Genomic DNA, 13,693 nt, shown 5'->3' on the forward strand with positions numbered 1-13,693 from the left:
GAGAAGGAGAAAAACAAATACCGTATGCTAACACATATATTTGGAATCTAAGGAAAAAAATGTCATGAAGAGACTAGGGGTAGGACGGGAATAAAACACAGACCTACTAGAGCATGGACTTGAGGATATGGGGAGGGGGAAGGGTAAGCTGTGACAAAGTGAGAGAGTGGCATGGACATATATACACTACCAAATGTAAAATAGATAGCTAGTGGGAAGCAGCCGCATAGCACAGGGAGATCAGCTCAGTGCTTTGTGACCACCTAGAGGGGTGGAATAGGGAGGGTGGGAGGGAGGGAGACGCAAGAGGGAAGAGATACGGGAACATATATATATGTATAACTGATTCACTTTGCTGTAAAGCAGGAAGTAACACACCATTGTAAAACAGTTATACTCCAATAAAGATGTTTAAAAAAATTATAACCCATTCCCTCCAACCTCCTGCTTCATTTAGTAAATTTTCTTTTTCAAAGTGACAAAAAAAGAAAGAACAAATCTTGGAGCATGAAAAAGGAAGAAAGAACAATGAAAGCAACAAAAATATGGATATGGAGAAACTGGATCATTCATACATTGCTGACAGGAAAGTAAAATGGTACAGCCACTCTGGAAAAGTGTTTGGCAGTTTCTTACAAAAGTAAACATGCAATTACCATACAACCAAGCATTTGCACTCTTGGGCATTTATCTAAGAGAAATCAAAACTTATGTTTACACAAAAGCCTGTACAGGAACGGTCATAGTAATTTTATTTGTAATACCAAAAACTGGAAAAAAAAAAAAAACAGATGTTCTACAACTATAAATCAAAACACAAACTGTGGTACATCCACACCATGGAACAGTACTCAGCAATAAAGAAGAAGGAACTACTGATATAATTCAGATGAATCTCCAGGGAATCATGCTGAGGTGGGTGTGGTTACAAAAGGGCAAGATGAGGCATCCTTATTGTGACGAAAATGTTCCGTATCTTGACTGGATGGTGGATAGCAAACCTACTCATGTGATAAAATCAAATAGAACTAAACACACATACACACAAATCAATACAATTATACTGGGGAAATCTCAATAAGATCTATAGATTGTATCAGTGTCAATATCCCGGTTGTGATATTGTTACAGTTTTGCAAGATGTTATTGTTGGGAGAAATGGGTAAAGTATAAACAGGATCACTCTGTATTAATTTCTTAAAACCACATGAGTATCTTAAATTACCACAAAGTTGAAAGTTTAGTTAAAAAGGGGCTATCACTGGCTTACATTAAGGATGTTGATGGATCTAGAATAAACAGTGCTACCTGAAATATGTTATCATTTCAAACTCACCAAAATTGGGTGGAATGGAGAGAGTTGAAGAGGCAGCATCTGGGCCACTCTCATTGCCCACCAAAGTTGGGTAATACATTGTCTGAGAGCTGTTTTCCACGCTGGTTTCTGCTTTTCCCGGCATTTCTGTTAGTATAACTTTTTCAAATGCTGAAAGAAAACAACTCTCAATTGTGAATTCTATACTGGGTGAGACTATCCTTCAGGAACAAGTGAGAAAGAAAGACATTCTGACACAAAGGAAAAATGATTTTTTTAATTTTCCCTAGCAGATTTGCCCTTAAAAATAGCTAAAGGAAAATCTTCAAAAAAGAAAGGATATTATGAAAGAAGAAATCTTGGAGCATCAGGAAAGAAGAAATAACAATGGAAAGATCAGAAATATGGATGGAGAGAAACTGGATCACCCACACATTGCTGCTGGGAATGTAAATGGTACAGCCTCTCTGGAAAACTGTTTGGCAGTTTCTTATAAAACTAACATGCTATGGTTCCAGAGGAGATGAGAAAGTTTGGAATTAAAAGCACAAGTGTTTGACATATACACACTACTATATATATAATAGATAACTAATAAGGACCTACTGTAGAGCACAGGGAACTCTTCTCAATACTCTATAATGACCTATATGGGAAAAGAATCTAAAAAAAAGTGGATATATGTATATGTATAACCAATTCACTTTGCTGTACAGCAGAAACTAACAAAACATTGTAAATAAACTATACTCCAATAAAAATTTTTTTAAAAAGAAAAGAAAGAAAGAAACATGCTATTACTATAAGACCTAACAACTGCACTTCTGGCATTCATGACAAAGAAATGAAAATTTATATTTACACAAAAATCAGTACATCAATGTTAACAGCACTTGTAGTATCAAAAACCTTAGAAAAAAAAAACAGATGTCCTTCAATGTGTGAATGGTTTTTTTTAAAAAAACTGTTGCATATATATATACCATGGAAAACTCTTCATTAATAGAAAGGAACTATTAAGAAATGAAAACTGATATTTACATAAAAGTGTGTACGGGAATATTTATAGCTGCTTTACTCCTAATAGCCAAAACCTGAAAAAAAAACCAGATGCCCTTCAACAGGTGAAGAGTTAAAATGTTGTATATCCATAGCATGGAATACTCTTCAGCAATAATAGTAATAAACTATTGATACATGCCACAAACTGGATGAGTCCCTAGGGAATTAGACTGAGTGAAAAAAACCAATCCCAAAGGTTACACAGTATGTTATTTCACTTATATAACAACGTGAGACAAAACTATAGAAACGGAGAAGAGATCAATGGTAGCCAGGTGTCAGGGATGGGTCTTGGAGGAAGGGAAGGCTGGTATGGTTGTAAAAAAGCAATAACAAGGGATCCTTGAGTGATGGTAATGATCTCTACCTTGACTGTGATGGACTCATTTATGTGATAAAATTGCATAGTGCTAAATATACACATGAAAGTGTACACACACACATACACGTAAAACTGGAGGCACCTCAATAACGTCTGTGGGTTGTATCAATGTCAATATCTGGGTTGTGATACTGTACCGTAGTTTAGCAACGTGTAGTAATTGGGGAAAATAAGTAAAGCATAAATAGGATCTCTCTGTATTATTTTTTACAACTGCATGTGAATCTTAAATTATACCAAAAAGTTTTAAAAAGAGCTGCAACTGAAAAAAACGAAACAAAACAGCTGCAACTGGCTTGTATTAAGGATGTGGATGGATCTAGATTAAACAGTGCTACTCATAATATATATCATTTCAAACTCACCAAAACTGGACACGAGGTAACGAGATGAAGAGTCAGTATCTGAGCCACTGATGTTTCCCAGTAAAGCTGGGTAATACATTGTCTGAGAGCTGTTTTCCAGGCTGGTTTCTGCTGTTCCTGGAGCTTCTAGAAGCATGTATTTTTCAACTACTGAAAGAAAAGAATTCTCAACCGTGAATTCTACATGAAGTGAAATTATCCTTCAAGTAAAAGGTGAAAAAAACATTCCGAAACAAAGGAAAACTAAAAGAATCTGTCAAACAGAAAGGATACGATGAAAGAAGGAAATCTGGAGCATCAGGAAGAAAGAAAGAACAATAGGAAGAATGGAAACATCAATGTGAAGAAACTGGACCATCGCTGGTGAGAATGAAAAATGGTACAGCCTCAGGACTTCCCTGGTGGTCCAGCGGTAAAGAATCCGCCTTCCAATGCAGGGGACGCAGGTTCAATCCCTGGTCAGGAACTACGATCCCACATGCCATGGGGCAACTAAGCCCGCACGCCACAACTACTGAGCTCACGCGCCTCAACGAGAGAGCCTGCGTGCTGCAAACTACAGAGCCCACGCTCCCTGGAGCCTGCGCGCCACAACTAAAGAGGGGAAAACCCACGCACCACAACTAGAAAGAAGCCCGCGCACTGCAACGAAGAGCCCGCGCTGCAACGAAAGATCTCGCGTGCCACAACTAAGACCCAATGCAGCCAAAAATAAGTTAAATAAATAAATAAATCTTTTTTAAAAATAAAGCGAAGGAAAAACCTGAACATGTTTTTTAAAAAAACCAAAAAGTAAAAAGAAAAATGGCACAGGGCTTCCCTGGTGGCGCAGTGGTTGACAGTCCGCCTGCCGATGCAGGGGACACGGGTTTGTGCCCCGGTCCGGGAAGATCCCACATGCCACGGAGCGGCTGGGCCCGTGAGCCATGGCCGCTGAGCCTGCGCGTCCGGAGCCTGTGTTCCGCAACAGGAGAGGCCACAGCGGTGAGAGGCCCGTGTAGCGCCAAAAAAAAAAAAAAAAATGGTACAGCCTCTCTACTGGCATTTTCTTATAAAACTAAACATGCTATTACCATAAGACTCAAAAATTGCACTCTTGGCATTCATGACAGAGAAATTAAAACTTACATATATACAAAAACCAATACATGGGTGTTGATAACAGCTTTACTTTTTTTTTTTTTTTTTTTTTGCAGTACGCGGGCCTGTCACTGCTGTGGCCTCTCCCGTTGCGGAGCACAGGCTCCGTAAGCGCAGGCTCAGCGGCCATGGCTCACGGGCCCAGCCGCTCCGCGGCATGTGGGATCTTCCCGGACCGGGGCACGAACCCACGTCCCCTGCATCGTCAGGCGGGCTCTCAACCACTGCGCCACCAGGGTAGCGCAGCTTTAGTCTTAATACCAAAAACTAAGGGAAAAAAAACCTAATGTCCTTCAATGGCTAAATGGTTAAAAACAATTACTGCATATTGAAACCCTGTAAAACTATTCATTAATAAAAAGGAAGGAGGGGGGCTTCCCTGGTGGCGCAGTGGTTGAGAATCTGCCTGCCAATGCAGGGTACACGGGTTCGAGCCCTGGTCTGGGAAGATCCCACATGCCGTGGAGCAACTGGGCCCGTGAGCCACAGTTACTAAGCGTGCGCGTCTGGAGTCTGTGCTCCGCAATGAGAGGCCACGACAGTGAGAGGCCCGCGCACCGCCATGAAGAGTAGCCCCCGCTCGCCGCAACAAGAGAAAGCCCTCGCACAGAAACGAAGACCCAACATTGCCAAAAATAAATAAATAAATTTATTTAAAAAAAAAAAAAAAAAGGAAGGAGGGACTTCCCTGGTGGCATAGTGGTTAAGAATCCGCCTGCCAATGCAGGGGACCCGGGTTCGAACCCTGGTCCGTGAAGATCCCACATGCCACGAAGCAACTAAGCCCATGTGCCACAACTACTGAGCCTGCGCTCTAGAGCCCATGAGCCACAACTGCTGAAGCCCACGCACCTAGAGCCTGTGCTTTGCAACAAGAGAAGCCACCGCAATCAGAAGCCCGCTCGCCACAACTAGAGAAAAGCCTGCGCGCAACAACGAAGACCCAAAGCAGCCAAAAATAAATAAATTTTTTTTAAAAAGGGAAGGATGTTTTGATACATGCAACAACATGGATGAATCCTCAAGGAATTATGCCGAGTGAAAAAAATCCTCAAAGTTTACGTACTGTAAGACTCCCTTTATATAACATACTTGAAGTGACAAAATTATAGAGACCAGTGTTTGCCAGGGGCTGGGGAACAAGCAGTGGGGAAGGAAAGGGTGACCTGAGAGAGGTGGGTGTGGCTATAAAAGGGCAAGAAGAGGCATCCTTATGGTGATGGAAATGTTTCTGTATCTTGACCGTGTTGGTGAATATCACACCTACTCATGTGATGAAATCAGACAGAAATAAACACACACAAATTACTACAAGTAAAACTGGAGACATCTCAATAACAACTGTGTATTATATCAATGGCAATACCCCAGTTGTGATATTTTACTAATTTTGCAAGATGTAATTACTGAGAGAAAAGGGTGAAGTGTAAAAGGGATCTTTTTATATTATTTCTTACAAATATATGTGAATCTAAAATTACTTCAAAATAAAAAGTTTAATTTAAAAAATGGGCTACCGTTAACTTGCATTAAGGATGTTGACACCTCTAGATTAAACAGTGCTACTTGTAGTATGCATTATTTGAAACTCACCAAAATTGGGTGGGAGGTTGACAGGTAAAGAAGAACACTGGCCACTGTCATTTCCCAATAAAGTTGGGTAACTCATTGTCTCAGAGTTGTTCTCCAGGCTGGTTTCTGCTGTTTCTGGCATAGCTACAGGAAAAACATTTTTCAATGCTTAAGAAAATAACTCTCAGTCATTAATTCTATACATAGTGAAACTATCCTTCATTAATGTATGGGAAATAAATACATTCTCACATGAAGGAAAACTAAAAGAACTTGTCTCTTGCAGACTTTCCCTTAAAGGAAGGCTAAAGGAAAATCTTCAAACAGAAAGAATATGATAAAAGAATGGATCTTTGAGCATCAAGAAGAAAGAACAATGGAAAGTGAAGAAATATGCATGCAGAAAAATTATATCACATATATTATGGGTGGAAGGTAAAATTATACAGCTCCTCTGAAAAATAATTTTAGCAGTTTCTTCTAAAACTAAACATGGAATTACATATGACCCAGAATTGCCCTCTTGGGCATTCATCTCAAAGAAATGTAGACTTATGTTTACACAAAAACTGGTAAAGGACTGTTCATAGAGCTAAACTTGTAATAGCCAAAAACTGGAAATTTCCCGACGTCCTTCTATGGGCGAACAGATAAACAGTTATACACCCATAGCATGTAACAGTACTCAACAATAAAAAGGAAGGAACTCTTGATACAAGCAACAACTGGTATAAATCTCCAGGAAATTATGTTCAGTTAAAAAAACAGCCATGCCCAAAAGGTTCTATAGTATTTTATTCCATTTAAATAACAATATTCAAATGACAAAATTATAGAAAGGAAAGTCAGTTCAGGGCTTGCAGGGGTTAGGACGGGGCAGGGTGGGAGGAAAGGGTGACCAGAGGGAGGTGATTGTGGTTAATAAAAGGGCAATATGAAGGGTGTTTGTGGGAATGATGGAAACGTTCTGTATCACGACTGTGATGGTGGGCAAATACACTGAGGCATGGAATAAAATTGCATAGAACTAAACACACACACACAAATGTGGATTTAACCAATGTCAGTATCCTGGCTGTGATACTGTACTATAGTTTTGCAAGATGGTATTATTAAGGAAAATGGGTAAAGCACAAATAGGAGCTCTGTATAATTTCTTACAACTACACGTGAATCTAAAATTACCTCAAAATGAAAAGCTTAATTTAAAAAAGAGCTACCACCGACTTGCATTAAGGATGTTAGTGAATCTGAATTAAACAGTGCTACTTGTAATATGTATCATTTCAAACTCACCAAAACTGGGAGGGATGAAGATAGATGAAGAGGCAGTATCCTGGCCACTGTCATTTCCCAAAAAAGTTGGATAGTACCTTGACTCAGTGCTGTTTCCAAGGCTGGTTTCTGCCTTTCCTGACACTTCTATAAATAAAAAGTTTTCAACGGCTGTAATACAAGAACTCTCATCCAGGAATTCCATACTGGGTGAAACTATCCTTCAGAAAGAAGGGGAAATGAAGACATTCTCACACAAAGGAACTACCAAATATAAAATCGATAGCTAGTGGAAAGCAGCCGCATAGCACAGGGAGATCAGCTCGGTACTTTGTGACCACCTGGAGGGGTGGGATAGGGAGGGTGGGAAGGAGGCAGATGCAGGAGGGAAGAGATATGGGGAACATATGTATATGTATAGCTGATTCACTTTGTTATAAAGCATAAACTAACACACCATTGTAAAGCAATTATACTCCAATAAAGATGTTTAAAAAAAAAAAAAGATTTTTGTCCCCAGCAGATTTACTCTTAAAGAAAAAAGAAAATCTGCTACCAGATAGGATATGATGAAAGAAGGAATCAGGAAGCATCAGCAGGAAGAAAGAACAATGGAAAGAGCAGAAATATGGCTCCAGAGAAACTGGATCACTCATACATTGCTGGCAGGAATGCAAAATGGTATACCTACACTGGAAAACAGGTAGTTTCTCATAAAACTAAACACGCAGTTAACATATAACCAGCAACTGAACTCTTGGGTATTCATGTCAGAGAAATGAAAACTTCTGTTTACACAAAAACCTGTACATGAATATTCATAGCAGTCTTAGTCCTAATAGTGAAAAACTAGAAAACAAAACCCCAAATTTTCTACAACAGATGAATGGTTAAACTATGACACATCTATACCAAGTAACAGTACTCAGCAATAAAAAGGAAGGAACTAGTGAACAACTTGCTTTAATCTCTAGGGACTTATATTTAGTGAAAAAAGCCAATATCAAAATGTTACATACCATATGCCTACAAATACATAACAATTTTGAAGTGACAAAGTTCTAGAGATGGAGAATAGATCAGTGGTTGCCTGAGTACCGAGGGGATAAGGGAATAGGGAGAGTTAGGGATAGGGGAATAGGGAGGGCAGGGTCACCAGAGGGTGATGGGTGGTTATAAAAAGGCAACACAAGTGATCCTTGTGATGGAAATATTCTGTACCTTGACTATGGTGGTGGACATACAAACTTTATCATATGGTAAAACTGCATAGAACTAAAAGTACACACACACAAATGAATACAAGTCAAACTGGGAACAGCTGAATAAGATCCATGGATTATATCAACGTCAATATCCTGGTTGTGATATTTTACTATAGTTTTACAGGATGCTACCACTGAGGGAAATTGGGTAAAGGGTATCACTCTGTATTATTTCTTACAACTACATGTGAATCTATAACTATCTCAATATAAAACTTCTAATTAAAAAATAGCTATCACTAGTTTGCATTAAGGATGCTTTTGAATATAGATTACAGGATGCTATTTGTAATGTGTGCCGTTTCAAACTCACCAGTATTGGGAGGGATGCAGAGAAATGGCAAGGCAGTGTCTGGGCCCATGCTGTTATTTCCCATTATAGTTGAGTAGTTCACTGTCTCAGAGGTATCTGCCAGACTGGGTTCTCCTTGTGGCAGAACTGCTACAGGTACTGCTACAGTAGCCTGGGCAGATGAGACAACACTGTTGGTACTTTTGGCACCTTCACTGAGATAGGAGGATAGAACAGGAAGCCCAAGAGACGGGCTGCGTGGTGTGAAACACGGCTCTAATGAGTATGTGGAGACAATTCTGGGCAGTGGTGGACTCTCCCTGAGGACCGGCTGCTGCAGTTCAGGGAGTGCTGCTGACTGAAGAGATGTTCCTACAGGGTTGGTCCCGGCATTGTCTTCCTGCCTTTCCACAGGTAAAGATGGGCTACCATCTCCCTGTCCAGGGTAAAAGAACAGAACGGGTTAAGCTCCTTTCTGTAATTTCTCCATGAAGTATACAATCAAAACTTTTTTTGTGTAAATCCAGATGACCTCTAAAATGACACAAATTCAGTATAAATCATCTGTGAGTAAAAATAAGAATTGAAAAGTCAGTAAAAGCATTAATACCTGTTTTCCTTGCAACATCATTTTCCATAGTCAAGTATAAATGCTGAATTTTGATTATATGATTTTTAATCCTCTTCAACCCTACATTTTGATTGCATGTTATACATTATGGTTACAAACATAAAAATATTCAGTATCATGTCTCAAACCTAGACTTCAGCATTCTTCCAAGAGAGGTTATTCTCCAACCTACTGCTAAAGTAAGTATAGATCATTCTTGCTAATCTCAGAGTTATTAGTTCTCTCTCACTTCTAACTGATTGGTATCTCTAGGAAGTAGAGGTTTATGGAAGTAGTAAAAATCTTCTTATAACACAGTTAGGCAACAATGGTTTCTCCAAAGAATGCTGCATTTGTGAAACGACTCCACAAAGGTGGCTAACCTGCCCATTCGTGTTTTCAATAAGTTCTTGCACATCCTGTCATAAAAAAAACATTTTTAGTAGTTCCTATTCTGAAACAAAAGTAACATATAAGAAAATACCACTAAGCCAAAGTGAAAGTTTAAAAGTTTTCAAGCCGTCAGAAATCTCGTTTCCCACTTGATGCCTGGCTGTTGGTGACCCAGAGCCGAGCTGGCTGAGATAAGGCGCCCCAAACCTCCCACTCAACTACTCCATGTCACACAGGCATTTTAAGAAGCTTGAATACTGGAAAGCAAATGTACCACAATTCCTATAAGCCATCACGTTTATGATGGAGTCATTTTACATCAAGGAAGGTGCTATTTTAGGAAAGAAATTTTCAAATCTGCTAAAAGGCCAAAGAGCCTCTTTCCATATAATGATGGTATAAACTAATAGGCAGTGAGGGGTCCACTCTGGGAAGAACAGTGAGCCAAATACAACGGATGTGACCTTTGGCTTCACAGTATTTTAAAGTCATGCAATTAACAATTAACCTTACAAAACCTTTGAGTACGCGGCCCCCGTATGCCAATCAAGTACGTGACTGATAAAATCGGAGAACTCTTGAAATACACAGAAATTTCATTCGGGCGAAAATACACTTAAAAGGCCAGAAGCATTACTTCATTCATTCAAATAAACATTTATTGAAGGCCTACCACCTGTGAGAACTACTTTGCTAGATGCTGGGAATGTGGACATTAAAAAGAAAAAAGAAAGAAAAAGGAAAAAAAAACAGCTCCTACCCTAAGGAACTCCCATTTTAGCTGGAGAGAGACGGTCAACAGAGAAAGTGATCAGCAGCCTGGAGCAGTGGGTTTCAGTGCGCTCCGTGGACCAGCAGCATCAACACCATCTACTAGCTTGCTGGAAATGAAAAATCTCCCACCTCAGATCTACTGAACTGGGAACTCTGAGATCGAGGGCAGTGATCTGTGTTTTCACAAGCCCTCTAGGTGATTCTGATGCACGATGAAGCGCGAGACCCACTGGCTCTCAGCCCTGAATAACTAGCACAGGCTCTGGGGGAACCCAAGTAACTTGGGTTCAAGTTACTTAACTTCTCTGTTGTTCAATTTCCTTATAGATAGAATCGGGATGAAAACCTCTCTCAGTTCTGTTGAGGACAAAACAACGTGCTACAGTATTAAAACCAACATAATAATAATAGTACATGATGACTGGTCTGAGAGGGCTCAATCATCTATTAGTATTATTGTTGCCACGATACAGATAAGAACAAGAGGCTAAGCGTGCACAGAAGAGCAAGCCCTAAGCCAGGCCGGCAGTCGTGGCGGGATTTGCGAAGGAGGCATCTGCGTTGAGAATGAAAAGACGAGAAGGTGTTCACTAGGTAGAGATGTACACAGGAGCATACAGGGCGGAAGGAACAGTATATTCTAAAATACCCAACAAATTAGGAGTATGGGATTAACTGATATCAACTACTATACATAAAACAGATAAACAAGGATTTACTGTAGAGCACAGGGAATTATGCCCCAAATCTTATAATAACCTATAATGGAATATAATCAGCAAAAACCCCAAATTACTACGCTCTACACCTGGAACTAACACAATATTATAAATCAGCTATACTTCAATAAAAAAAATTTTAAACACCCAAACAGAAAACAGGAAGTCAAATGTTTAGAAAGTGAACATAAATGACGATCAAAGAGCTGGGTTATGATGGGAAGGAGAGAGAGAGAGAGAGGATGACAGCTCTAGAGGGATGGGAGGCAAAAAGAAGTGGTTTTTTAAACCTGTGGGAGAATGACTATACTGAGAGTGATGGAGACAGAGGCTGAAGACACAAGAGACAGGGGGATGAAGGGAGGCGTCTGAGCACAGGGAAAGAGGGTCAGATGCAGAAACCAGCAGAGGTGTTAGCCTTACAGAGGAAACACTTTTCCCACTCCAGTGGTCAGGAAGGAGGTCGTCAGAGATGGATCCAGGCAAGTGGAGGGCTGTGGGGAGAGGAATCAGGACTTGCAGGGGATTTCTGCTCCACACCCTCCGTTTTCGCCACGAAATAAGAGAACAGGATTGGGGTTGTCTGAGGATCACCAGTCCCCAGTGGAGGTCCTCCCCTCTGCTTCCCAGCCTGGACAGGGCTGGGGTTTTACTAAATGGGGTGCTGGGCGAGGATTAAAAAAGAACAGATGGAAGTGCTGCACCGTGTGGTCTAGACTGGTAAGGGAAGGCGCTGAAGAAAGGAGGGAGCTAGCACATTAGGGGAAATGGAGAGCATCCCTTAGCTGTGACTTTGGAACCTGGGCATGTCTTAGCAGAAGGCCCTGGCAGAGCAGTGTCAACCCAGTTCATCGTGGATGCTGATGTAAAGCAAGCAGGGGAGAGCACTGCTCAAAAATCAACTCCCACTACTAGCTTGCTGGAAATGAAAAATCTCCCACCTCAGATCTACTGAACTGGGAACTCTGAGATCGAGGGCAGTGATCTGTGTTTTCACAAGCCCTCTAGGTGATTCTGATGCACGATGAAGCGCGAGACCCACTGGCTCTCAGCCCTGAATAACTAGCACAGGCTCTGGGGGAACCCAAGTAACTTGGGTTCAAGTTACTTAACTTCTCTGTTGTTCAATTTCCTTATAGATAGAATCGGGATGAAAACCTCTCTCAGTTCTGTTGAGGACAAAACAACGTGCTACAGTATTAAAACCAACATAATAATAATAGTACATGATGACTGGTCTGAGAGGGCTCAATCATCTATTAGTATTATTGTTGCCACGATACAGATAAGAACAAGAGGCTAAGCGTGCACAGAAGAGCAAGCCCTAAGCCAGGCCGGCAGTCGTGGCGGGATTTGCGAAGAAGGAGGTATCTGCGTTGAGAATGAAAAGACGAGAAGGTGTTCACAAGGTAGAGATGTACACAGGAGCATACAGGGCGGAAGGAACAGTATATTCTAAAATACCCAACAAATTAGGAGTATGGGATTAACTGATATCAACTACTATACATAAAACAGATAAACAAGGATTTACTGTAGAGCACAGGGAATTATGCCCCAAATCTTATAATAACCTATAATGGAATATAATCAGCAAAAACCCCGAATTACTACGCTCTACACCTGGAACTAACACAATATTATAAATCAGCTATACTTCAATAAAAAAAATTTTAAACACCCAAACAGAAAACAGGAAGTCAAATGTTTAGAAAGTGAACATAAATGACGATCAAAGAGCTGGGTTATGATGGGAAGGAGAGAGAGAGAGAGAGGATGACAGCTCTAGAGGGATGGGAGGCAAAAAGAAGTGGTTTTTTAAACCTGTGGGAGAATGACTATACTGAGAGTGATGGAGACAGAGGCTGAAGACACAAGAGACAGGGGGATGAAGGGAGGCGTCTGAGCACAGGGAAAGAGGGTCAGATGCAGAAACCAGCAGAGGTGTTAGCCTTACAGAGGAAACACTTTTCCCACTCCAGTGGTCAGGAAGGAGGTCGTCAGAGATGGATCCAGGCAAGTGTGAGGGCTGTGGGGAGAGGAATCAGGACTTGCAGGGGATTTCTGCTCCACACCCTCCGTTTTCGCCACGAAATAAGAGAACAGGATTGGGGTTGTCTGAGGATCACCAGTCCCCAGTGGAGGTCCTCCCCTCTGCTTCCCAGCCTGGACAGGGCTGGGGTTTTACTAAATGGGGTGCTGGGCGAGGATTAAAAAAGAACAGATGGAAGTGCTGCACCGTGTGGTCTAGACTGGTAAGGGAAGGCGCTGAAGAAAGGAGGGAGCTAGCACATTAGGGGAAATGGAGAGCATCCCTTAGCTGTGACTTTGGAACCTGGGCATGTCTTAGCAGAAGGCCCTGGCAGAGCAGTGTCAACCCAGTTCATCGTGGATGCTGATGTAAAGCAAGCAGGGGAGAGCACTGCTCAAAAATCAACTCCCAGGGCTTCCCTGGTGGTGCAGTGGTTGCGAGTCCGCCTGCCGATGCAGGGGACACGGGTTCGTGCCCCGGTCCGGGAAGATCCCACA

General features: G+C 41.2%; 1 protein-coding gene across 1 annotated transcript in view; it reads right to left on the reverse strand.

Moving 5' to 3' along the window:
- BEND2 (BEN domain containing 2) overlaps window positions 1-13,693 on the reverse strand; it is a 119,106-nt gene that overhangs the window by 71,040 nt on the left and 34,373 nt on the right. Inside the window, exons 4-6 of the mRNA XM_028482885.1 lie at window positions 8,690-9,104; window positions 7,133-7,258; window positions 1,337-1,486 (exon numbers count right to left, since the gene is read on the reverse strand). Coding sequence (XP_028338686.1) covers window positions 1,337-1,486; window positions 7,133-7,258; window positions 8,690-9,104 — 691 coding nt within the window. The remainder of the gene's footprint in view (window positions 1-1,336; window positions 1,487-7,132; window positions 7,259-8,689; window positions 9,105-13,693) is intronic.

This window comes from Physeter macrocephalus, chromosome 21, assembly GCF_002837175.3.
Source record: "Physeter macrocephalus isolate SW-GA chromosome 21, ASM283717v5, whole genome shotgun sequence".
In the NCBI taxonomy this organism is placed as follows: Eukaryota; Metazoa; Chordata; class Mammalia; order Artiodactyla; family Physeteridae; genus Physeter; species Physeter macrocephalus.